General features: G+C 44.5%; 1 protein-coding gene across 1 annotated transcript in view; it reads left to right on the forward strand.

Moving 5' to 3' along the window:
* The first annotated feature begins 1,118 nt into the window (after positions 1 to 1,118).
* GDI2 (GDP dissociation inhibitor 2) overlaps positions 1,119 to 27,214 on the forward strand; it is a 28,236-nt gene continuing 2,140 nt past the window's right edge. Inside the window, exons 1-8 of the mRNA XM_065400214.1 lie at positions 1,119 to 1,252; positions 13,506 to 13,613; positions 14,768 to 14,867; positions 16,549 to 16,683; positions 20,773 to 20,971; positions 21,445 to 21,576; positions 23,155 to 23,254; positions 26,335 to 26,506. Of these exons, the coding sequence (XP_065256286.1) occupies positions 1,208 to 1,252; positions 13,506 to 13,613; positions 14,768 to 14,867; positions 16,549 to 16,683; positions 20,773 to 20,971; positions 21,445 to 21,576; positions 23,155 to 23,254; positions 26,335 to 26,506 (991 nt within the window). The 5' untranslated portion in view covers positions 1,119 to 1,207. The remainder of the gene's footprint in view (positions 1,253 to 13,505; positions 13,614 to 14,767; positions 14,868 to 16,548; positions 16,684 to 20,772; positions 20,972 to 21,444; positions 21,577 to 23,154; positions 23,255 to 26,334; positions 26,507 to 27,214) is intronic.

Below are 27,214 nucleotides of genomic sequence, written 5' to 3' on the forward strand. Positions count from 1 at the left end.
TAGGTTTCCAAGGGAGATTGTGGAATCTCCATCATCGGAGGTTTTTAAGAACAGGTTGGACAAACATCTGTCAGGGAAGGTCTAAGTTAGGTTTTGTCTACACTATCACTTTTGTCGGTAAAACTTTTGTCAGTCAGGGGTGTGAAAAAACCACCCCCGTGACCAAGGTAAGTTTCACTAGCAAAAGTGCTGGTGTGGACAGCGCTATGTCGGCAGGAGAGGCTTTCCTGCCGGCACGGAGCAGCTACATGGGAGACGTTACAGTGGCACATCTGTAACGGTACAACTGTGCCACTGCAAGATCCATAGTGTAGAGATAGTCCCAGTGCAGAAGGCTGGCCCGGATGACTTCTTGCGGGTTGCGGTCCCTTCCAGCCCTACGTGTGATTCTATAACAAAGCCAGCTACTTCGTGTGGAAAATGGACTCTCCACTTGAGCGAGGATTCTACTATATCGCCAAGCAAGGCATTTCTGATGGGGTAGAGGTGGTGCGTTGCAAAGCCATATTTCAAAGCCAACTGGAATGCCTTATCCACCACAATGGTGCTTATGAATGGCTCGCCGGTGATCTCAGCGCCCAAGCCGGTATTTCATTCCCATGGGCTTTGGGATAGGGCGTATGCAGGGAAGGAGATTTCTGCTGGGCCTTGGGAGCGATACACGCAGTGCAATAAATATATTGCCATGCGTCCCTGCAAATGCATTGTGCCCCGCCCCCCCAGCATGCCTCCGCTGAGCTCGGCTCTGCCCAGCAGCAGCAGCAGCAGCAGCAGCAGGCGGCTCAGGAAGTGCAATTATGTCTTTGCACCAGCGGCGCCCAGGGCGGCTCGCGCTGCAGCACTCGCGGCGGCTCAGGGTCAGCGCAGCACCCGCCTCCGTCCGCGCAGGCGCACACCCCCAGCACCACGGTGGCATTCCCGTTGGCAAGGCCGGCGTTCCGCCCCTTAGCGACGGGTGAGGGCGGAGCCTCCCGATTGACAGTCGAGCGGCCCAACCGGGGGAGCCGAATGGGCGCGATTGACAGGGGCTGGTGCTCGGCTCCGCCCCCTCGGTTCGTTGCGGCGGCCCCGCCCACCCCCCTGGCGCGGTCTCTTCACGGCGGCGGCGGCGGCGGCGTCTCCATTTTATCCTGCTTCTGTCTCCGCGGCCTCCAGCGCCCGACCCGCCCGAGCCCCGCGACCCGGACCCGCCCGCGACCCCGCCGCCATGAATGAGGAGTACGACGTGATCGTGCTGGGCACCGGCCTCACGGTGAGGAGGGGGCGCCCGGCCGGGCCTCGTCCCCGCTCCCCTCCCCCGGGGCGGCCGGGCCGGGCTGCAGCGGGCTCCCGCCCCGTCCCCTCTCACCCCTGCCCCGCCCCTTACCCCATTTCCCCCTGATTCCCCCCCCGTCCTCCCACTTCTCCCCCTCACCGCTGGCCCCGCCCCTTGCTTCTCCCCTCCCCCCACAAACCCTCCCTTCTCCGCCCCTCCCCCCGCCTCTTGCCCCCCCGGTCCCCCCCGCTCCTGCGCCATTTCTCCCCCCCCCCCCACTTCTCCCTCTGCCCCCTGGCTCCCTCTCTCCCCCGCTTTGCCCCCTTCCTGCTGCCTCTCTCATTCATCCCCACGCCGGGAGCCGAGCCTGGGTGGGTCCCAACGGGAGCCTGAGCTGGCAGCTGGTCTCCTGGCTGAGCTGGCAGAAGAGGAGGCCCTGCCCAGCCCGGTGGGTGGGTGGGTGGGGGTCTCCCGTGTGACTGCGGTGCTAGGATCGGTAGTGGGGTCTCCCTTGCTTGAGGGGGCTTGAATATTGAACTGTGAAATCCTGTCTCCTGAAGCTGCCTCTAGGAGGCCCCAGGAAATGCAATTGTTAGAAAAGCAATCAAACACCAACCGGGCTTTATTGCCTGGTGCTGATTGCTCCCCTCCCCCCGAAAAAATGCACGCGCTGGGGCTTAAGGATTTCCCGTTGGGACTCTGATCTCCGTGGGTTGGGGCTGGAAAGGCACAAGCCTAGCTTTAGGGTGGAGGCCGTCAGTCTTTCTCCCCCCTCCCTTCCTCAATGCAGCGTTCATGCTCTGTCAATCCCTGACTGCAGTAGCAGGGGGTGGGGAAAAGAACAAGCAATTGCGTGACTGAGTTGTAAACAGTCAACCAATCCCTTCAAGGGATTTTTTTTTTTCTGCTTCTGCTCATAAATTGTCCCTTTTTTCTCCCCTGCTGAAATTTGACTGTTGGTAATACTCGGTGCTCTACAAAATCCTTGGTAATCTCTTCCTTCTGTGGTGGAGGATGCTGCTTTGCAGGTTGCAGATGAGACGTAACAATGCTGTTGCTTCAGGGTCTGCTGTTACTGACTTCCTATTATTCATTCTTTGAACTGGGGGGAGAAATCTCCCTCCACCTTAACTTTCGCTAATACAGGTTTAGTAAGAAAAAAGTCTGAGATGGATTGTGAGTTGCACAGAATAAGATAGACATTATTCTTTTCCAGGAATGGAGAAAGAAAATACAATATAGCTGTGAATGAATGCTTCCTTTACTGTTAAAACTGTCTGTCTTGCTAATCTGGACAGAGACACAATTTTGCATTTTGAGGTGGGTGGGCATTCCCCCATTTTCTTTCCCCTGCACCTCAGACTCAGGGTTGTGATAATACCTTATAAAGAGCTGCATGCACTTCCTACCATAGGCTAAATGCTGTTGTCACTTACATGCTTTGGGGACTGATGCTTTACCTATGGTGATAAATAGCCATATTTTTGCCATTTGAGATGGCCTATTTGTTCCTATAGGCCATTCCCTGTTGGTACAGGATTATTCCTACAGTACTTGTGCCTTAGTCTGGCTAAATGTGTGAAACCAAGGCTTTCCACCCCTTTCCCTGGGGGAGACACCTTGACAGTTGCTACTTGTCCCACCTTCTAAAAGTGGTGAGTGAAACTGATACAATCCTAGTTGGTTTCATTCTCCATCTCCCTGACAGCTGTTTTTTGAGTTAGCAAGAGGGGATTATAGCAACACAAGCTGCTCCCTCTATTTTCCTTGGGAAATAGGGCTTCTGTCTTATATTTTGACTGACTTTAGTACTATGTGATATTAAAAACTAGGGAAATGGCTCAAGTTCCAAATAACTAACAAGAGACTATTCAGAAACACTTCTGTATTCGGTTCTTCCTCCTACAATAGTTTGACACTACTAATGCCTGAATGCAGCTCCCTGTGATTGTTGCATTTGAAACACAGTATGGTAAAGCTGAGTTGGCAAGCTAAGCACTTACCCTACATATCTAGTGCGTTCATTGTGAACTTACATGACTGAGATACAAGACAAAGTGGATTCTTCTCTTCTGGTTGTCCAGCTGCACCATCCTTGTGTTCATCTTATGAACACACATCTTAAGAGATCACATTGATCTTAATCCATTTAAGAGCTACAGGTGATCAACAGTTTTATATGAATGGGTATACTTGAGTAGCTGGCTGTATTGTTATAAAGTGCTTTGAATGAAACTTAGATAGCTTGTGGTAAAAGGTAGAATTTAACTGTTATTTCTTTGTACTGTAGTGCCTAGAAGCTCCAGTCATAGTAGGTATTGGATTTAATTGTGAAAGTTCTTCTAAAAGACTTTCCTCTTCAAAACAATATATGAAGAGATAAAATTGAGGTGGGTTTTTTTTTTTTTTTGGTAAGAACAGACTCAAATGTGGGGGAGTGAATGCATGGGAACAAGGGGAGGAATGGTATAGCTAAGGGATTGGGATCAATAAACATACACTGCAATTTTGAGAGGGAAATAGATTACCAGCCAAAAGTAGTGGTAAACATCAAAGCTGGAATCTAATTCAGACTTCACTACAGGATTTCTGCTCCCTCAAATAAATGAGGTAACAAACAAGAAGCTTGAAATTGTTGTCCTATGGTCAATGTGGCTTTGAGTCCAGTGACTACTTGGGGTAGAGGCTTAGGGCCTGTCTACACTGGCAATTTACAGTGCTGCAACTTTCTCGCTCAGGTGTGTGAAAAAACACCCTCTGCCCTGAGCGCAGCAAATTTCAGCACTGTAAAGTGCCAGTGTAGACAGTGCACCAGTGCTGGGAGCATGGCTCTTGTGGAGGTGGGTTTTTTAGAGTGCTGGGAGAGCTCTGCTGCGACCACACAAGCCACATTAAAGCGGTGCCAGTGTAGACTAGCCCTTAGAGAGTAAAGCTACAACAGAATGACATGAATAACCTCTTTGCCCTGTTGATCCCCAAACCCCTATTGAAACGTCACATGTTGGCTGGCCACACCCCCTTAGCCTCAAGGAATCTTCATCTGAGAGAAGCCGGATAGGGTTCCCTTCAGAGGCCGAGGTAGGAAGATGAGTAAGGCATGTTTTCTAAACTTTCTTGAGGGGGGTGCTTTATGGGATGGTTGAGAAGCTGTGTAAGAGTCTCTGGGGGTTCACATTTGGTGTGTGTTTTGGGGGGGAATGGACAGATGTCAGAGCTCCTAGAGATGAGGAACCTTAATATATTCTACATGGAAATACCCTTAACCTGCTTGTCAGAAGTAAACTGTAGAATAACTTGTATCCCTAGGCACTAGTGAAGTGTGTCCGCACTCGGATGTCTGTACAGTACAGTGTTTCTATATTGCACCTGTCCTTCGGATTGCCATCCTATCCGCACAACTTTTGGTGGACTTATCTAATGTTGCTGAACTCGCAACACGGTGATGTCGAGAACTTTGACATTCTGGTCTGTATAAAACAAAGTATATAAAATCCTCATCTTTGCGTTAATCCCATCAAATGGGATCCGCTTAATGAGTCCTCCCTCCAAAGTACTCTGTTCAATGCCATATCCTCTATCACACCACATGCTAACATGTCTTCCTTTATGACATCCCACCACCTTTTGCTTTTTACTAATTTAAAATCAAATATTGTTCTAAAGGCACTTGTTGCTTCCCCCTTTTGTCACTCACATCAAATGTGAAATAAAATCAATAAGTTGTCAGCTTTAGTATCGCCTAAGCCTTTATACTGGGGCATAAAAACATGCATTGTCTAGTGGTGATCATTCTAGACAGGTCCATAAGTTCACTGTTACATAAATGTTGTGGAGAACTGCTAACCTACTGTATTGTCAAATAGTTAGTTTTGATACTTACTCAATTGAGGTCTCATGTCACATTGGGGGAAAACTTGCTGTACAAATTTAAATAAGCCTCTTATGACTATCCAAAGGCATCACATCACTAATAGTTGAAACATTTAGAAACCGATTACATCTGCTAGTCAATTAAAACAAGCTAATTCCAGAGTTTGATTTTCCAAGGAGCCTGGTGGCATTGGTAGCCTATAAAAAGTAAACCAACACTTATACACTTATGTAAGTCAAATTGGTAGTTCTTCTATTGTTACTTTAGTGCGGGATGGATCAATTGCAATGCTAATTAGTCATGGTATTGATAAAGAGGTGCTGGGATGTTTGTGCAACCCTAAATTACTAGGAAACTTGGTGTTCCTAGAGTTAAAAGTACAGCTGAACATGTGAACTCCTCATTCATGACAGATTTCACAATCTTTTGTCTGTAGGAATTAAAACTTAGATGCTACTTTTGACCTATCAAATTAAACATGTATGAGGATGGTGGGGGAGAAATGTTGATCTATCTTAAGATGTGGTGCCTTTCTGCCTACATGTGTACCAAAAGGTTAGTTTGTATTTTCAGAGCTGACTGCTGCAAACTATGATTGCAGTACAACACCAGAGCTACCACATGCCCTGCAGTTTTCTTACTATGTCCTAGAAATCCTGGTGATGAATGGCATTTCAAAGTTGCATGTCAGTAGGCCCCTAATAAAATCTAAACCTTAGTTATTGTAGTTAGAAGTTATGTGCTTAGAGTGCATGTTAGCTTGAACCTATGTCTTGGTTCCGGCCTGGTGTTGGCTGGCATCATAGGGACGGATAGCAGTGTCATTCCATTAAATGAATGTGATAGATCTTCAGAGCGTAAGAGCATGGGTTGAAGTGAAAGAGAGACTAAAGAATGAATTTTTGCTGGCCAGGGTTCACTGTCAAAAATATTCCCATAGCATGCTTGGTTGAAAAGGTCTAGATAGGCTTACTCTAAACACTGCGAAAGAACATGTCTCACTAATGCCTTTCAAGTATCTGGAAAATATTATTTTAAACAAAATTGATCCCAAACTCTTGTTACTAATGTTTTCCTCTCATTTTCTTAGTTTAATCAGAAATTATGTAATGGCTTGAGCTCACTTCAGAAAGTAAAGTGTAGTTGGGGCTGGAGGAGTCTGGTTTAACTGCCTGTCAAATCAGTATACATTCAAACAAAGTAATAGTCATAACAGGATCTCCATATAAGTCTTCACTCTGTGTGTCGTATAGTAATACACCAAATTAGATTATTTTTTTTCACCTTGGCAAAAATTATAGAACTAAATTGTAACCACAGATTAAATTGCTATACAAACACATCAGTAGATACTGGTCCTATAGAAAATAATTCAAGGTAACTCAACTTTTCAGCCTGTCAGTTGATCTGCATCTTGGGGTTGATTTGCAACTGCATAGGTAACAACTTTGGTTTAGATACCTTGACTAACCTCAATCGACCTCTGAGGGAATGTAATTTCCAAATGGATGGCATACTGTTTCGTGCACATCATCTCTTCTGGTAGCTGATTATGAGATGGGATATTCCATTAATCAGAGCTTTAAAATTAGCTGACTTAACTCTCTTCTACCTTGATATCCATTGGTTGGAATATATTAATGATAGTGCTGTGAGCTTCCTGGAGATTTTTTTTTTTGGGGGGAGCTTTTAATATACATGCAGCCAGCTAGTGTATGTAACTTAAAGATGAGTATTATTTTCTCTAGTAAGTGAAGATCTTCACCTACTGATATACTGCCTGTCAGGATCACCTGGGCTTCCAACTTGTTAGGTTAGAACACTTATACCTCAACGTGTATTTTAGAGTGGATCTTAAAATTAATACTTAATCTTCTAAACTAGAGGCTGTGTCACAAGATCACTTGAATACAAAATCTTATCCCCCTATAGACAATGACACAATTGGCTGAAGTTTCGATCATTCTGGCAGTTTGAGGCTGTTTCTGAACTTGTCATACTTGGCACTAAGCTCTAGGAGAAAATCCATACAAACTCAGACTTTTTTTTTTTTCTTGAAGGTTTTCTGTTTGAGAGTGAGACTCCTACCATGTTGGCACCAGCAGAGAGAAGCAAATCCTGTTCATGTAAACAGGGCAGGTCACTTGGTGTCCTTGCTTGTGAAAAGCGGTCACTAGGAAGCTTAGCTCAGAGGCACTGGGGCTTAAGTTATCTTTTTCGGTCCCTGTGTTGATATGGGTTCATATCTTTCCTTGCCTGTTACTGTATCAGACTATGCTGAATCACAAACTGGGCTCTTGGATGGATACTTAAGCATGAGGCCAAAGGGAATCTGCTTTCAGCTATCTGACAACTAGCACCGAAAGGCCCTCAACCTGTTTTGAAGCCTGTGTGCCATGCCCTGGACAAACAGTCTATGCCCCAAGGAGCTTGCAGTCTAAAAGGATTTACCACTGACTGACTGCATATGCTCAATGGCACATTGCTGCAATGAGTATGGTTAATACTAACTTTCACTTTTCTGATTGTTCAAACTATCTCTTGGGTGTTCATAATGATTTATATGCAGAATGAGCATGCTAAGCCTCTTTCTCATTGCTTATTCATTCTTTTCTTACACTTTAAGATTCCCTGGGCTATCTGGGCCCCTTTCCCTGGCAGAAGCCTTGATGCAGTTTCAGCAATATTTTGTGTTCCAGCAGCCACTCTAACTTATTTTAAAAACTACATGTGGCAGGCTGAAGGGCCTGATTTGGTTCTACCAATAAAATGGGTGGAGGGCCACAAACTGCTCCACATCTTCCTCCCTCCCCAGAGGCTGTTCTTATTATGTTCTCTGACTAACTTCCCCATCTCAATTTGTCATATGGGCATAAAGTTTCAGCAGTGAGGTCCCAGGTGTGAACTGCTGCACCTGGGGCATGGATGTGGCCTCAAAAGCCTGATCAGCCAACAAGTTTGCCTTTGGACAGTCTCTATCTGCAGCTATCTTATCAGAGAAAAAGATGTCGTATCAGCCTGATACAGGACACAACAAGGCTTCATACAGTATGTTGCTGCCTCTTTCACATTCTCCATCTGACATAGGCTTGTGGCATTTGGATACAAACCGCTTAAGTTGAACTCCAGTGCTGTGTGCGAGAACCTGCTTTTGGTAGTAGTGTAGCAGGCCATTCGTTGCATGGATTTTAATCTATTACAAATGGATCTTAAATAAAATTGTGCTAGTTCTTAAAGCCTGAACTACAAGAAGAATCCAGGTTAGACAGTACAGAACTGAAGGAATGAGGCAACTAGAACCCTTTCTCTGACTTCTGCCAAGCTCCAAATTCATCTTCTGCTGCTTCCTTTTAAGATTATCTTGCTGGAAGTGGCATACACCTGTGAATTGAGAGAGATGAGGCAAAAGATACCTAAAATGTCGATTTGTGTCACTAATGGGGAGAGGAAGTCATCTGGCTTCAGGAATTTAGTTATTGAAGCCATTAGAATACCTCAGATATGTTAAGTTGACTTTTTCTTTTGTTTTGCAATCCTACTCCGCTTTCTCATGGAAATTATCAGTGCTGTACCACCATCTGCCAGACCTGACAAGCCAGTGTTTTGGCAGATTTTAATTTTTCAAATAAGTCACTGTAGGCACATGGCTGTTGAAGAGCAGCTGTAAAGACAAGCCATTCTGTTAATGAGGACCTGTCAAGCCAAATCCACAAGACTACAAATGAAGCCTCTGCAGGTTAATTTAGTGAACCGAGTCCAGGGCTTCAAATCAGCCAGTGAATTAATTGCACTTGGTAAATCCTGTTGTTCACTGTCAGAATACAGCTTGGTGGCACCCTCTCTCAGGTAGGGATGACTAATCTTAGAGAAGCAGAGCTGGCAATCAGTGTGACTTTTCTTTCTGGATTGAGCAGTAGCTAGGCTAACCCTCCTTCAGGACAAAGGCAATCTAGACATGTAGTTATGCATTCCATTTGGGTGGTATGTAACCAACCAGCAATAACTTCACTTTACTTGAAAGAGATTCACATCTTCCTGAATTCTGGCACTGGTAAGTGCTGAGGAATGTTGCTGCTGCAGTGTTACTGTTCTTGGAGCTCTGATGTTAGCCACACTAGCAGATAGTGCAACATGTGAATTCAGCAGACCTTGATCTTACTATAAAGCGACCACAGGCTTGATTTGGTGGCGAAGGCACTCAGCCGGGTTTATTGTTGACAAAGCACCATACTAGTGCCCTGGCTCCATGGTTACAGATATAGAAACATGTATGACCACAACAATGGGACCAGCTCAGTGAGTATACCAAGATGTTGCCCCCTTGGCTGGCCAAAGATGCCCCTTCTATGATTTCTCCTTTTATATATTGATACAAACAAGTTACTTACACTCCAGATACTGCTAGTTACCACCTTCTCCTTGTATCTGCTAATTTGAACAGAACATCCTTATCCCTTATCCTGTCATCCCATCCCTATCTTATAAGGGATTGGTGTGTTCCTGTACCATCTCTTAAGAATGTTTATGTAGTTACTTGAGAACTCTGGGTGTTCTTGTACCTTCCTCTCCTGTCAGGAATATGCTTACTTGGTTAACCAAAAATTAGTGTGTTTTGCCAAGGCTGAAGAAAAAACCAACGCCACCCCCCCCACCCCCCAACCAACCAACACAAGCTAGCATCTTTAGAGTAAAGTACCGCTTAACTTGAGCTTGAGACTGTGTATGGGTGGGAGTCAAGTTAGAGGCAACACTCCAGTTACAGCTTGAGCTAAAAATGAAGTGAAGACAAGCCCTTAATGTGTTCTAGTTCAACATATCCATGTTCTGTCTACAAGGCTTGTTTAAGAGCAAACAAGGGTTGACTAGCAGAACATTCTAGTTCTGTAACTTATTTATTTTTTTTTTTTTGAGAACCATACACTAAAATGTAGACCCACAATGGGCAGATGTTTGGACTGTTAACCAATAAGGGTTAACAGGTTCACTTAGCATTGTGGTAGACCAGACTCTGGAAAAAGAGAGAGAGCAGTGGACAACGCTGAAAATAGCAAACTAATCACAACATAAGGTGAACGTTGGTGAAAGAGCCTGGCTAGATATGATGGCTTTTGGCTGACAGCTGCATGCAGCAGATTTTCAGGAAGTTGGGAGAAGAGGCATTAGTTTCACTAAAGAAGTAAACTAAACCCTTGGCCATTCTAGAGGGCAGCGTTTGACATCTGAATGTCTTAAGGATGGATGTTAGCATATTCAGCTCCAGGTCAGATAGCGTTCATTTGCCAAGCTAACAGGCAGCTAATAGGCATGGCCAAAAGACTTACCATCACTATTGATGCCTCTGACAGTGGATGTAGAAGTCAAGGATAGAATGTGGAGAACTACCACTTCACTCTGCAAGCTGTGATGGGATAAGAGGGAAGGTCCTCTCATGGATTGGTAACTGGTTAAAAGATAGGAAACAAAGGGTAGGAATAAATGGTCAGTTTTCAGAATGGAGAGAGGTAAATAGTGGTGTCCCCCAGGGGTCTGTTCTGGGACCAGTCCAATTCAACATATTCATAAGTGATCTGGAAAAAGGAGTAAACAGTGAGGCGGCAAAATTTTGAGATGATACAAAACTACTCAAGATAGCTAAGTCCCAGGCAGACTGCGAAGAGCTACAAAAGGGTCTCTCAAAACTGGGTGACGGCAACAAAATGGCAGACTAAATTCAATGTTGATAAATGCAAAGTACTGCACACTGGAAAACATAATCCCAACTATACATATAAAATGATGGGGTCCAAATGAGCTGTTACCACTCAAGAAAGAGATCTTGGAGTCATTGTGGATAGTTCTCTGAAAACATCCACTCAATGTGCAGCAGCAGTTAAAAAAGCGAACAGAATGTTGGGCATGATTAAGAAAGGGATAGATAATAAGACAGAAATTATCATATTGCCTCTATATAAATCCATGGTATGCCCACATGTTGAATACTGCATGCAAATGTGGTTGCCCATCTCAAAAAAGATATTTTGGAAAAGGTTTGGAAAAGGGCAACAAAAATGACTAGGGGTATGGAATGGCTTCCATATGAGGAGAGATTAATAAGACTGGGACTTTTCAGCTTGGAAAAGAGACTACTAAGGGCGGATATGATTTGAGGTCTATAAAATCATGACTGGTGTGGGGAAAGTAAATAAGGAAGTGTTATTTACTCCTTCTCATAACACAAGAACTAGGGGTCACCAAATGAAATTAATAGGCAGCAGGTTTAAAATAAAAGGAAGTATTTCTTCACACAACGCCTGTGGAATTCTTTGCCAGAGGATGTTGTGAAGGCCAAGACTATAACAGCGTTCAAAAAAGAACTAGGTAAATTCTTGGAGGATAGCCATCGATGGACCTATTAGCCAGGATGGACAAGGATGGTGTCCCTAGCTTCTGTTTGCCAGAAGCTGGGAATGGGCGACAGGGGATGGGTCACTTGATGATTACCTGTTCTGTTCATTCCCTCTGGGGCATCTGGCATTGGCCACTGTCAGAAGAGAGGATACTGGGCTACATGGACCTTTCGTCTGACCCAGTATGGCCGTTCTTATGCTCTTACTCTGAGAGGTGGTCCCTGTTGAACGGGGTTGAGGCACAGAGGGGGCATGTGCCTTTGCTGCTCTCTGTGCTGGTCTTTGGCTATACAATTGCTTCAGGGCTGTAAATACTTCAGTTAGTTGGAGCAGAAAGGCTATGAATTTTTTCAAAGCTGGTTGGGGGTTTAGCCACAACTCCAACTATCTTCAATGGGAGTTGCATAGCTAAATCTAGTTACATTGAGACTTTCTGAGCTAACATTTCTCTTGGAGGAACCCAGTTTCATTGATATGCTCAGCCTATCACTTCAGCTGTTTCTCAACAGGCCAAATGTAAATGTGTTCTAACTTCAAACATGTGAATGGGAAGAAGGGCCACAACTGGGTCAATGTTAAATGACTAGTTAAATGGTCTAATGTTCAGTAACATCTCTATTCTTAAAGGGCGCATGCAGCAGCAGTATAAAAATTGTGTTGGCTTTTAAGTCAAATTCATAAGAACCGTGGTGTGTTTATATGCTCTTTTGCACATCAATCGGCTTGAACAGAAACAAATGGCAAAATAAGCCTTCAGTTTTAACTGAAGCTTACTAAGGAAATATCAAGGCCTTGAGTCCTTCAAAGCTTGGCTAGCACATCTAGGGCTGATATAGCAGCAGCTGCATCTCCCCATAAGATGGACATCTTTAAACTGTAACCTGTGGCCCCACAACAGGCGGCTTTCCTGGCTTGATACAAATGCACTATAAAACTTCTCAAAGCTTATTGGGAGAGCCACTGTAGCTTCTGTTTTGAACAAAGCTCAGCAAAACTGTAACACAGCTTGGGTCTTCTACAGTCCATGTCAACACCGATGCCAGGCACTGCTTTCCTTCTAACTTGATGGGGAGTGTGGGGACAACTACTACTTGTCCTACCTTTAGTGGACATGCTAATCTGCAGCAGGGGAGATTTGTGTTGGATATTAGGAAAAGATTTCTAACTATAAGGATAGCTAAGATCTGGAATAGACTTCACTGCAGGTTTTTAGGAACAGGCTAAACATCTGTCAGGGATGGTCTTGTAACATTACTTAATCCTGCCTCAGTGCAGGGAACTGGACTAGATCTATTGAGTGCCCTTCCAGCCCTACATTTCTGTGTATCTCCTAGTCTGCCAAAAGTCACTTGCATATGACAAGCTTCACTCTGAAAAAGAAACGTTCACAACGTGGAGTGATACTTCAGATAGAATATCTAGAACAGCTGTTTTGAAACACTTGATATCAATGGCTTTTATCACAAACAAAAATGCTAAAGACTAGCAGGCTTGTATTGACTTGTCAAATCAACATTGGACTTTGAGTGGCTTGCATCTATTCAATTTTTGCTGCTTATACATTGTCTTGCAATAAATAGTAAAATAACTACTTCGGCATATACTCTTTGTAACAGCATCTTAAAAAGATGCCCATTCCTCATGTCTGCCTGGTGGTCATGTTGTCAAAAACTACAGCTTCCTGGCATGTGGTGGCTATATACTCAAATATCTACCATACTCTTGCTGTCTACCCCATATTGTCCCTACAAGCCATCTTGCTTTGCCCATCCAACTTGTATTTATGGGGCAAAACAGTCAAAAGTGGTTTGGGTGCTGTTAAACTCTACCAGGTGCTGCTCCTGTCCTTAGGGCTTTCATTGAAACAGCATGACTTGCTCCATGCTGTTTCCAAGAATTGAAGGAAAGAGGGTTGGGGGATGGGATGACCCAGTCCTATAACTGAAGCAAAGGACTCTTTCCCTGCATTTAAAACCTCCTCTTATTTGTACAGGAATGCATCCTCTCTGGCATCATGTCAGTGAATGGAAAGAAGGTCCTTCACATGGATCGCAACTCTTACTATGGAGGTGAAAGTGCATCTATAACACCACTGGAGGATGTAAGTACCTAGAATAATCACTCTATTGCACTCACTCCTGTACCTCCATGGTCTTGCTTCTAAATCTTTGTGTCCTCTTCCTAACTGAAGATTGAATCTTGCCCCTGTTCCTAAGGGGAGGATTAACTGCACATCTTACCAGGAGTGCAGCTAGTACAAGTGTGGAAGAGACCAAAAATGTAGCTGACACCTAAAACAAAGAAATGCTGTCTTGGAGCCTTTGGTCTTTATTCCTACGCTACTTGGGGAGCTTAACACTAAGGACAGTTCGTTCAGCGTCACGTGTCAATTGTTCAGTGTTTATGCTAATAGCTAGTATTTTTAAACAAGTTGATCCAAAATAGCTTCGTTTCGACTGTCATGGATATGACTTGGCTGTCTTTTGTATTGCTCTCCCGCTTACTGAGTGATGTGACTGTCATGAAAACGCAACAATGTGTCAAGATGTTTATCACTCAGATAGGATCAAAAGTAAAAGCACTAATGCATTTTAATCCAAAAGGCACTGACTGGGATAGACTTAATTGCTTAGCTCATTTACACATGAGGATTGCAAAGCTCTCTCAACATCCTAGCCCGAAAGCTGCAGTTGCTGCAAATCACTGATCAATATTCTATTAGGAATTGGTCTCAGCAATCTCCACACATAATCCTACAATGTAAGATGGACAAAACACTAATTCATATGGAAACTTTTTGTTTAAAAATCAGGCTCACAAATACGGGTATTCTTTGCCCTTCTGCTCAGTGAGGCAACAAACTTGATCAGCGGAGTGAAATTATTCTTGCAGTATTCTACAACTGCAACTTCAGTTCAACAGGCCACAAACCTGACAAGCTTGTCTCCAGTTTAAGGGCTCTGTATTAGAGGAAAATCAGACACTGAGGCAAGCAGGCTACCTGATGCTATACCTAAAGTAGCAACAGCTTGATGTGATTTGCACATGGCATCAATTAGTCCAGTTTCCGCCAAACTAAAATCTGGCTGGCCACAGGCTTGCAGTGGGAGGGCTATAGATTAATGCACAAGAAGTTTTGGCATGTTCTGGGGAGCGTAAGCGTGTATTTTGATGAGATTATTGTAACCTTGCAGATTCATTAATGAATAGTGCATGTTTTCTCCACTGTATACGAACACTTATCCTTTTTTAAAGCTTTACAAAAGGTTTAACATACCAGGATCTCCACCAGAATCAATGGGCCGAGGAAGAGACTGGAACGTGGACCTAATTCCAAAATTCCTTATGGCTAATGGTAAGTAACTTAAATCAGACCGAAGGTCCCAAGCTAGTAAACTTTCTATGTATCAGTCACTCTAACAGCTACTATTAAGGACTGGTTTCTTGCTGTATGTACTCCAGGGCTTGAAATACTGCTCATCCAAACCAGCCAGATATGAGAGCGTGATCTCGTTACTTGTAATACCCATCTATCCTCCAATGGCTAATTACACAGGTGTCACAGGTCTAGCTGTCTTTCCAACTGAGATGTTGCACATGAGGATCTGTCTCCAGTAGATGCGCTGTAGCATGCTATACTACTCTAAAGGAATCCTAAAAACACAACTGAAAATCCGTGTGTGTGTGTTGAGAGAGGGGGAAAAAAGTCTGTAGATGACAAATTAACACCTGTTTTGCACACCAATTAATCAGGGGAAAAGTTGAGCCATGACTAGTGAAGACTTTATGGAAAAACACACTCTCAAACCTCTGCTTACTAAAGCAAGGTTTTTGAATTTTTAGGTAGAGTGGATGCCATAAGTACTGCAGCATAACTAAAAATTGTAGGAAGAAACAGTGACTGCAATTGTGTAGGGTGGGAAAATATTGAGTTAATAGACTATAACAGCCTGTCAGTGGCTTGCATACTTCTTGACTCCAGTGATTCCTTCCCAACTTTTCCAAAAACTTATTTCTGTAACCACTGACAACTTCAGTAATACTGAGTTTCCTGCTCCTCAGTCCTTATTGGCACTGATAAGTGTTCTGGAATGGCTTCCTCTCTTTCATTGGCAGCTGCAGAATTTTTAGGGTGCGGTTGTCTTATTGACTGGTCAACAACTTGTCCTGTGGTGTGTCCCTGGGTACTTAATACTTTCAGTCTGACAGTGTATTACTTCTGGTGACTTTTTGTCACTGAAATGTATGTAAGGGGTAAGACACTACCAAGCATAAAGCTTGTCTTTGCATAGTGACAATACTATATAAAACTAGCTGACTCTTGAGTAGGAGCTCTGGAACAGTTCATTGCGTTGAAACTACTTTGTGTGCAGAACCCTAAACTCAACTAACCCGCAGACCCACATGAAAACAACTAGGGATGGGACTTTTTCTGTCAGTAGGCTAGGTAGTAGTATGGACTTTCCTGCCAGGGATGTATTCATGGGTTCTGGAGCCGGCGGGGCGAACTGCATACAAGTTTTTGTTTAACTTGTTTGGATACTTGGCCATAAAACTGGAGTATTTTAGTCAAGAGCTACTACAGTCTATTCTAGGTAATATTATTTGCAAAGTTGAAACTTAAGTCTAAATGTTGCTATATGTAGCAGGCTCCATAATAAAATGATAGGGATACTAATAGAGCGGGGACAGTGTTTATAATATTCCTGTATACTTACCAAAGCTATAGTGAGCGTAACTTGTATCCAAGGAAGCTGTTAAACTGCTGTAAGCTGGCTAAAATTAATAGAATGTCAACATTTTCATAAATCTCTACAACTTGTGCAATCTCTACCTTGTGTGTGCTAATCTGGGAATGCTGTGGCAGAGCAGTGCTCCTAGCATTGCAGGAGCTCATCCTAAACTGCAAAAGCACTCTTCTACCATAATGGGGGCCCTGCAAAAAGAGGAACAGTCCTCTGTCCTTCAGACAGAGTAAATGCTCACCTGGCCACAGACTGCTGGCTGACTTTTCTGCTGAAACTTCTTCATTGCAGGTCAGTTGGTAAAGATGCTGCTTTACACAGAAGTCACTCGCTACCTAGACTTCAAAGTGACTGAAGGAAGCTTTGTCTACAAGGGAGGAAAAATCTACAAAGTTCCTTCCACTGAGGCAGAAGCCCTGGCATCCAGTAAGCAGTTATACTTCGTTATACTATTGCTTGTGTCCTTCTGAGAGCTCATAGCTGTACGCTTAAATATTTGGCATTTCCTGTGACTTGAGTTGTACCAAGGTCATCGGGGGTCTCGGATGAACTGGGACTCGTTCATGGATGCGTTCTTCATCTGCAACCACACTATAGTAAAGGGTAACAAGATTTCATTAATGTGTCACGGTAATGCTGCACATTAGCAATGATGTTTATAATGTGCTCTGTTCCAGCAGCACGTTCTGTGCCTGAGTATGGGGATCATCCTCAGCTGCTCACTTTGCAGCAGGAAGTAGATTTCCCATTTGGAAACACCAGACGTGGTCAATGTAGCTAACACAGAGATTCTCAGCCTTCTTTGCACTGCACCCCACCTTAGCACTCTTTTGCTTGGAGCCCCTCCCCCTTACAATAGCAGTAAGGATGCTGCCTGCCATGTGGGGTTGCAGTGCCATTCAGATTTGATCCACATCCCCTCCATGATAGCCAAATGCAGGTGTGTGTAGAAGTGCCTTCCAGGCAGAGGTGGTGGGGCGAGGAGGGCTTCAGGACACAGGCGGGTGGCTGCAGGCAGGTGCAGGACCTACATTTCAGTTTTGTAACTCATTAGCTGTTGAGTTGGCAGTAGGGCCTGTTCCCCGAGGGAGGGTCTGCATGCCCCCCATTCTGCCATAACTGGGGTGGGGGAGCCTAAGCCCCTCTGGGGGGCTGCCACTGCCAGCCTCCCCTGTCCTAGCTCTGCTCCCTGCAGAAGGCACAAGACCTGGCCCCATTCACTAGAGCCTCACTCACCCTCTCCCCTGGCACAGCTGGGCCGCTATAGAAGGCACAGCCCTCAAGGGTGTGCTCGAGCTGCTACTGCTCAGCAGGCCTGGCTCACCTCCTCTGGCAGAGGCAGAAGTATATCTGGGGTGAAGTGTGAGGCCAGTGCCAGCAGGGCTGAATGCAGGTGGCGATGCTTCGCACAGAACCAGAGCAAGGAGGGGACAGCGGGGGGAGGGGGCGGGGGCAAGACTCCCCGGCTGGGAGCTCAGAGTCCAGGCAGGACGGTCCCGTGGGCCAGATGTGGCCCACGGGCCGTAGTTTGCCCACCTCTGCTCTAGAAGGTCTACTGTAGTACAGGACTAGCAGACCAAACTGCTTCTGGCTCCGCCATAGACTTTTTACCTTGTAGCTTTAATCTTCCCATCCCCAAGTTTCTTCGCTAGGAGCAGAGATGCTTATCTTGTATTGTAGGCAACCTAATGTTAAAATTCTCTTCCTCATATGAATGTGTTAAATACCTTTTCACCTTGCAAACCTGAACTTTCTCATTCCTTTAATACAAAGTAGGGGTCAGCTAGCAACCGTTAAGGTTAATGACTGAACAGTTTTGTCTCCAAATAGCATGCTAGTGATTATTCACAGTCCAGTACAACTTGTTAGGATGGCCTAAGACAGTCAGGCACTCCCAACATCTCTCCAAATATTAAAGTTGGGGTACTAGGTAATCCCTCGAGCCCTGCAAATCCACTGATAGCAGCAGGTCATTTTTTGCGGATCGCAGCTCCAATGCAGATACAAACTTTGTATCCGCGCAGGGCTCTGCAGCACACACGCACCAGAACAGAGTGGCTGTCACCCGGCCCTGAGGCTGCAGCTCTGTTCTCTGCATCACACAGTAGCAGCAATAGCCTGCTGGGCATTCTGGGTGTTGTAGTCCCCCAGTTTGTTCAGACGGAGGTGATAAAATACAACTCCCAGAAGGGAGCGTGACCATGCACTCCTGTGCAGTGAGTCAAGCACATTGTGTTAGAGCTGCTGCAGCTGCACTGGGGGGTGTTCAAGCCCCCCCATTGGGAGGGTGGTACTGCACATGAGGGCCCAGGATGTAGGCTCCCTGCCCATAGCTGGGAAGGAGGTATGATGGGGGTGGAGTGTGCTGTGCAGGGCCGCCCAGAGGATTCAGGGGGCCTGGGGCAAAGCAATTTCGGGGGCCCCTTCCATAAAAAAAAGTTGCAATACTCTAGAATACTATATTCTCGTGGGGGCCCCTGCGGGGCCTGGGGCAAATTGCCCCACTTGCCCCCCCCCTCTGGGTGACCCTGGTGCTGTGGGAGGTCTCTGGGGAGAAGTGGGCGGTAGTTGGGGGTTTGGCACAGCCCTGTGTCACTGTTGCGCGGTGACCTGTGGAGCTGTCAGTAGAGCCCTGCAAATCTGCAGACCATTTATATGGATCGGATGTGGATACAAATGTTTGTATCCATGCAGGGCTCTAGTAATGCCCTCTCCAGAGGAACAAGACCGCCCAGAATCTTTCACAGGTGCAGAAATACCCTTCCTGATGACAAGCTTGGGGAGGCTCTGAATGTGCCAGGGGGGATGCTGCACGTGCTCCCCAGATGCACATCTGGTGCATGATAGAGGGGAGACCTCTTTGTCAGTAGCAGACATGTCTGCTAGCAAACCAGAGAGAACAGGTCCAGATGCAAAACTATATCCCTTGGTGACCCTGTCAAATCAGCCCTTTGTGGCTAGTTTCTTGTCCTGATTAATTGGCCTTCTAGAAAAGTTTTCTTTGGTGTTCCCCTGGTTCAAGTTCCTATTTAACTTTTTCAGGTTCACTGACATGTAAACTCCTGAGACTCCAGGAAATTGGTGTATTTGGCTTCTTGCTCAGTAGCAATGCCATGTCTTGGCACTTTGAGTCTTTGGGTATGTGTGCACTAGAAATGGCACAGCTGGAGCACTTTAGTGTAGACACTACAGCAATGGGCATGGTCTTGCACTGCTATAGTACATGCACCTCTCCAAGAGGCAGTAGCTAGGTCAAGGGAAGAATTCTTCTGTTGACCTAGCAGTGTGAATGCTGGTGCTTAGGTGGCTAAACTTCATCTCTGAGGAGTTTTTTCTCACCCCCAAGCAAGGTAGCTAGGTTGACCTAACTTTGTAATGTAGACCAGCACTCAGACTCTTAAACGGCATTAAGCAGGCAAGGTGCATAAACTGAGGAAGAGTTATTTAGGTAGCCCTTTTAGTTCTTTTTGTACCCATTGCAAAAAAATGACAGTCTAGTCACTTGCGATCATATACGGGATCCTCGTGCATTCCTATTGTGGAACACACCTGAATAATCTATCCTGGAGCAAGACACTCTCCCGCTTGCAGTTCGTATCCCTGTAGTTACTACAGTTGTTTACATGGACCAGCATTGCATAGCCATCTCTGGCAAGTATGGGGAACTAAGTCATAAAGTTCCTTAAAGTTGTTGTAAAAAATTCTCAAATGCGAACTGAATGCAACCAATGAAATGTCTGCCTAAATTTGCAGCCTGCTCAAATGCTGCTGCTGCTGCTCTGTCTAGCTCAGCATTGCTATCGGTTGACAGTGACTACCTTTTGCTTCTGCTCAGAACAGCAGTGGAATGATCCTGTCTGCTTCATGTCTTCAATTTGGGGAAAGCTGGCAGCAACACAGGCAGTTGCTAGTCTTTTGGGGAGGAGCCAAATGTGGTGGAAGAGGGTGTCTGGTTCCCACCCTATTGGATAGGAGAGAAAGTTCCTTCTCCCTTAGCTAGAGGGTAATAGAGCTTAACACAGCCTTCTGCTAGTCTGAGGCTGATCCAGAAAAGCTCACTAACCATGGTCAGGTCAGTCCCCGCCCCTCTTCCAGTGACTGGAAGTAGTGGAAGCCAGGCTACATGGAGGTTGTCTCTGAACTCTGGGTGTGGCTGTCATAATTCCTGCCTCTGAGTAGTGTCTGGCACATCTTCCAAGCTCTTAATAGGCAGTTACTATGGCAGCTGCCAGTATTAAGCAAACTGGTTTTCCATGCTTAGCTGGATTTTTGGCCTCTGTAGCCTGAATGGTTACTTCGTACTCTGGCACAGTTAATTTAGGGGTACCTTGGGGAAAGATTAAAGTATAAACTTCTGCTGTCGAGGGCTAAACAAAGCCCTTCATCTCTGTTGTAATACTCCATGGTCTTTGCCATGGAACTGGAGGAAAGCTTACTTTGAAAGGACCTTCAAAGTAGCTCAGATTCCTCACTTCTGACCTCTGATCTGACTAATTAATTCTTTTGGTGTTGTAGGTTTAATGGGCTTGTTTGAGAAACGCCGGTTCAGGAAATTCTTAGTGTATGTTGCCAACTTTGATGAAAATGACCCCCGGACTTTTGAAGGTGTTGATCCCAAGAAGACCACCATGAGAGATGTGTATAAAAAGTTTGACCTGGGCCAAGATGTCATAGACTTCACAGGCCATGCCCTTGCACTCTACAGAACTGATGAGTAAGTATTCACTATTCACCGGCTTTTCCCAAACTAAGCTAGTGGCCAGTGAGTTGGGAGAGAATGCGTCAGAGTAATGGACCACCTTCATTAGCCACAAATGTACCTTTCCTGAAGTAAATCTCATGCAGCATCCTTTAGCGCTGCCTTTGGAATGGAGCCTTTAAATGCTGCGTCTTCAATACTGATTGGGTTTCTTTCACAAGCAGAAATATCCTCAAGAGTTACTTGGCACCTAAATGGGTTCTCCAATGGTACACTGAATAAAATGGTCTCTGTCAGGCTGAAAGGGAAGAGCTCTTCTGAAGCATAAGCCTTTAAGGGGAAGCAGTGGAGTAAGCACGGGAAACATAACTTCATGGGGATGAATGTTAACTCTTAAAGCACACCCGAATCCAAGGCCATCTTGGGTCTGAGTAAACAGCAACTCATTTCACCAAATGCATTGTACAGTCTCGATTCTCTTTTTGCAGCTACTTAGATCAGCCATGCCAAGAAACAATCAACAGGATTAAACTTTACAGCGAGTCTCTGGCTAGATATGGTAAAAGCCCTTACCTTTATCCCCTCTATGGCCTTGGAGAGCTGCCCCAGGGGTTTGCAAGGTGAGAACTGGGGGGAGATGGTGTGAATAACTTGTCTCAAATGCATCAAGTGTGTTCGAGGATTCTGTTAGAATCTAATGCTCAGACTCTGCTGAGAACCTCTTAACTATTAAACAGCATTTTCTTTAGCGTCCCTCTCTTCTCTAGGTAAATCCCTCTGTGTGGGATGGGCAGCATCAGCCAGGAGCTGGGAGGGGCAGTGCTTCTGCAGGAGGGGTAGGGCAGGATGGTACTTGAATAAGCAGTATGGATTGGGGGGGGGGGTGTTTCTCAGAGGGTGAAGTGTCTAGTGGGTCACATCTTAGTTCTCTGGCCCCAGGTTAACTAAACTGACTTGAAAGGGGAAGGTCTTTCAAACTAAACTTTTCTGCAGAGCTGAGCCAGGGTCTAAGCTAATTGTTTAGTGTCAGAGGTGTGCTAAAGCAGAGGCTGTTAATATTGGCTTCACTTAGCAGTTAGCAGGGCATCTGAAATACTACAGGAACTGACTAAGCTGTCTTTGGGGGTGTGTGCATCTTTAACTAAAACTGGAAACTACAGTAAAATGCAGTGAGTAGCATTTCCACTCTAAATGTGCCAGTGTTTGATGTGGAATCACACTCCAGCTTTTTCATAACTGAGGCCCTGCTGGCTGATGTTCAGAATTACTAAACCTTTCTCAGTGACACAGGGAGATCCGTATAAGCAGAGTAGAATTTGTTCAAAGTCCAAATGTTAAAGCTGAAACAGTGTCCAGCATTTTTTAATAGACTTGGCTTTTCCACCACAGAACTGTTCCCTGAATGCTGCAGGTCTTGGAGTTATTAGTGGCTTGAAGCCTATTTGAGTTACTTGGCCAACAAGTAGCTGATTCTGACCAGTCAGCAGATGGGACTAGTCAAAGCCATGATTTACAAGTACTGGCTGGTGTCTTGATAGTTCACTTCAGTTTCCTCCTTTGGCCTTAAGTTGACAGTCTTGACTCTTAATCAAAGTAGTAAGTAGTGACTGCACATGTTGAGTCTATGCTTTCAGTAATTCCCATGCAATTTCAAAAGAAGTTGCTTAAGTTACCACATTTATTGGCCTCTCCTCTTAATATTTGTAATAAGCAACTGCTACAATAAGATGCACGTCTTGGCTAGAACTGCAACTGCTCTTAAAAGTTAATAGTAAAATAGATATTTGGGGGCTGGTAGAATTTGGGAGCAAGTCTCTCTAAGTCACTGAAATATATTCTTAATGGCATCCTGGGCAGTAAAACTATGGCCCCAGATTGAGTTACAGGAATAAGACACTTCTGACTCCAAACTAAAGGTTCACTGACCATTTAAATGGCCGCCTGAGGAATAGTCCATCACCTAGACTTGGGCAGGGCATGTGTTCCCTGGGCGAGGTGGGGTGGGGGCAAAGGGGATTTTTCTTCTCCAAACCCTCCTGGCTCTGACTCCTTACGGAGGCCAGGGAACTGTTACCAGGAGCTCAGTCACTTCCAGCGTATGCAGCTGCCTGCTAAGGCAGAGGAAATGAACAGTCAGCTATAAGAAGACTGTAGCAAACATGACGCTTCATTATGCTAAAGTCTCCTTACTCTTGTAGGCTAAGTGCTATTTACGGAGGCACCTACATGCTGAACAAGCCAATTGAAGAGATTGTGATAGAAAATGGCAAAGTGGTTGGTGTGAAATCGGAAGGAGAGGTACAGTAATGCTTTGGATTCTTTTCTCAAATATTTGCGGTTAGAGATCTCCTCAATTTAGTTCCTCAAACGCTACACTTGCTTTTGCGCGAACCCCCATCAGTTAATATTGGCTTAACTTAACAGTTAGCAGGGCATCTGAAATACTACAGGAACTGGCCAAGCTGTCTTTGGGGGCTGTGCGTCAATTAGCGCAAAAGCAAGTGTGGTGTCTGAGGAACTCAGGCTTGGGTTGGTATGCACACAAACGAGGTTGAGCCATCAGATTGTAAACTTGCCAGGATTTTTGACTCAATCTTAAGGTGGCTTTTAAGCTCCCAAAGCTGTGCCACTGGAGTGATGTGGTAAAAAGACAGTAAGAAAATCTAAACAGGTGAACTTCACGTGTTACTTGAAGTAGTCTTAGAAAATCACTTCAGAGGGATTTTATCCTAAATCTTCACTCTGGATGTATGTCAGGATTGTTGTATTCCTTGAAAACTGAGGAGGCAGGTCAATCAAAACGAGACGCCTTTCCTTGCAGCGGTCAGTGCATCTAACCTAAATATAAAATTGGCCTTGGCCTTAAGATGCATTAGTTGTTTGTATATTTCTGGCACTGAATTTCCTTACTGTTTCCCCAGATACTCAGTAAATCAGCCTTGCACAACTATCAGAATTTACCAGCCCAAGCAGAAAATCTACTTGCCCATATCTGATGGCAGCTCTAAAAACACTTCACTCATCTGCCAGTTTGCTTGCAATTTTACAGGGCGAGTTGAAATTGTCACACTGGCTAACCATCTCTGTAATACAGATGCCTCTTAATCTTCAAATCATTAAAAAATGGCACAGTTCATACCAGGGTGAATCCAAATAAAACTCTACAAATGATGGATGCTGTATAGACCAAATATCTAACTTGTGTTCAAATTCTGTTTCCAAATCTCCAGATGACCTCACTGATTAGACATATGCATTCATAACCATAATCCCTCTGATGCTGATGAGGCAATTTTTGTTCAATGTCCCTACATTCTTACTATTGATACATCCAAAAGATAGCACAATATAAATGTGAAGTTTGAGGAACTGTCACAGATTGAAGTGTCACTAGAGGAGGTTTCGGAATTAATTGATAAACTTAACATTAACAAGTCAACGGGACCAGATGGCATTCACCCAAGAGTTCTGAAAGAACTCAAATGTGAAGTTGCGGAACTATTAACTAAGGTTTGTAACCTGTCCTTTAAATTGGTTTCTGTACCCAATGACTGGAAGTTAACTAATGTAACACCAATATTTAAAAAGGGATCTAGAGGTGATCCCGGCAATTATAGACCGGTAAGTCTAACGTCGGTACCGGGCAAATTAGTCGAAACAATAGTTAAGAATAAAATTGTCAGACACATAGAAACACAAACTGTTGAGCAATAGTCAGCATGGTTTCTGTAAAGGGAAATCGTGTCTTACTAATCTATTAGAGTTCTTTGAAGGGGTCAACACACATGTGGACAAGGGGATCCAGTGGACATAGTGTACTTAGATTTCCAGAAAGCCTTTGACAAGGTCCCTCACCAAAGGCTCTTATGTAAATTAAGCTGTCATGGGATAAAAGGGAAGGTCCTTTCATGGATTGAGAACTGGTTAAAAGACCAGGAACAAAGGGTAGGAATTAATGGTAAATTCTCAGAATGGAGAGGGGTAACTAGTGGTGTTCCCCAAGGGTCAGTCCTCGGACCAATCCTATTCAACTTATTTATAAATGATCTGGAGAAAGGGGTAAACAGTGAGATGGCAAAGTTTGCAGATGATACTAAACTGCTCAAGATCGTTAAGTCCAAAGCAGACTGTGACGAACTTCAAAAAGATCTCACAAAACTAAGTGATTGGGCAACAAAATGGCAAATGAAATTTAATGTGGACAAATGTAAAGTAATGCACATTAGAAAAAATAACCCCAACTAGACATACAATATGATGGGGGGGGGGGGCTAATTTAGCTACAACAAGTCAGGAAAAAGATCTTGGAGTCATCGTGGATAGTTCTCTGAAGATGTTCATGCAGTGTGCAGAGGCGGTCAAAAAAGCAAATAGGATGTTAGGAATCATTAAAAAGGGGATAGAGAATAAGACTGAGAATATATTATTGCCCTTATATAAATCGATGGTACGCCCACATCTCGAATACTGCGTACAGATGTGGTCTCCTCATCTCAAAAAAGATATACTGGCACTAGAAAAGGTTCAGAAAAGGGCAACTAAAATGATTAGGGGTTTGGAACGGGTCCCTTATGAGGAGAGATTAAAGAGGTTAGGACTCTTCAGCTTGGAAAAGAGGAGACTAAGGGGGGGATATGATAGAGATATATAAAATGATGAGTGATGTGGAGAAAGTGAATAAGGAAGTTCTTTACTTATTCCCATAATACAAGAACTAGGGGTCACCAAACAAAATTAATAGGCAGCAGGTTTAAAACAAATACAAGGAAGTTCTTCTTCACGCAGCACACAGTCAACTTGTGGAACTCGTTACCTGAGGAGGTTGTGAAGGCTAGGACTATAACAGCATTTAAAAGAGGACTGGATAAATTCATGGTGGTTAAGTCCATTAATGGCTATTAGCCAGGATGGGTAAGGAATGGTGTCCCTAGCCTCTGTTTGTCAGAGGATGGAGATGGATGGCAGGAGAGAGATCACTTGATCATTGCCTGTTGGTTCACTCCCTCTGGGGCACCTGGCATTGGCCACTGTCGGTAGACAGGATACTGGGCTAGATGGACCTTTGGTCTGACCCAGTACGGCCATTCTTATGTTCTTATGTACACTAGACAAACATACTGGGGGCTTCATTGCTCTAAGCATTTACTTCTCTGCTGTGAAAATCTGACACTGCACTAAACTGTCAGGCTAATCTACTGGAAACAACCACCTCACGGAACTAAATCTCAAAAAGTTTTTGTTTGTTGCTGGTGAGCAGCAGTGCATCTCATCAGTTCTGACTAGAGATGCGAAGAGGCTGCTCTGTGCTTGAGAACATCTGGGAAAACTATTCTTCCAGTTTGAGGAGTTTAAGTTTGTACTTTGTCTATCCTTGGCAGGTTGCTCGCTGCAAACAACTCATCTGTGATCCCAGTTATGTCCCAGATCGTGTAACAAAAGTTGGCCTAGTGATTCGAGTCATCTGTATCTTAAACCACCCAATCAAGAACACAAATGATGCCAATTCCTGCCAGATCATCATTCCACAGAATCAGGTCAACCGGAAATCAGGTGTGTGGGGAAGAGTGGCTGTTAAATGCTTAGCATGTCGGTGCATAAGTAGGTGTTGCTATAGACTGCACTTAAATTGGCATGCTCATTAAATCCATAGTAAGTGGATTTGCCTCCACTGGGCCAAATGAAAGTCTTAGGCTTCTGTGAAGTAATGAGCTTTATCAATCATCAAAGAAAACATTTAAACAGTTCGTAATAAAACCACTTCAGGAAGCCACCCTCCCAAAGAACAGATCACCTTCCTTTTTAATGCTGCTTCTTGGGGTCCTCAGTGTCTTGATCTAGATCCCTTCCTAATCTCACACTTGTCAAAGATGTCCAAGTGCTTTATGGACCCAAGTTTGAGCTGTTTGCTGCCCTCCGATAATCTAGGCAGGGACCTCTGTATCTGAAGCACCAAGTGCCAATAGTGCTACATGAAAAACTAAAAGGTTTAGGTGAAGTTTGTATTTCAGACTGATTTAGGCCCCAAACCAAGGCTTTCATACTTTGTATGCTTTGGATTCAGACAAGGGATTTAAGTGCTTGCAGTCCAATACTGTGCAAGGGCATGAGCCAGAATGTGAAACTTGCTGCTTCTAATTCAGCTTGGATCTGGAAACACTTTTTTATGCCTGAAACTTGCTTGAAGGCTTGTGATGTACTGGCTTATACATAGCTGTCCAATACTGGATGTAGTTGGATCTGCCCAGTTTGCAACTCAGT

Source organism: Emys orbicularis, chromosome 1, assembly GCF_028017835.1.
Source record: "Emys orbicularis isolate rEmyOrb1 chromosome 1, rEmyOrb1.hap1, whole genome shotgun sequence".
Lineage (NCBI taxonomy): Eukaryota > Metazoa > Chordata > Testudines > Emydidae > Emys > Emys orbicularis.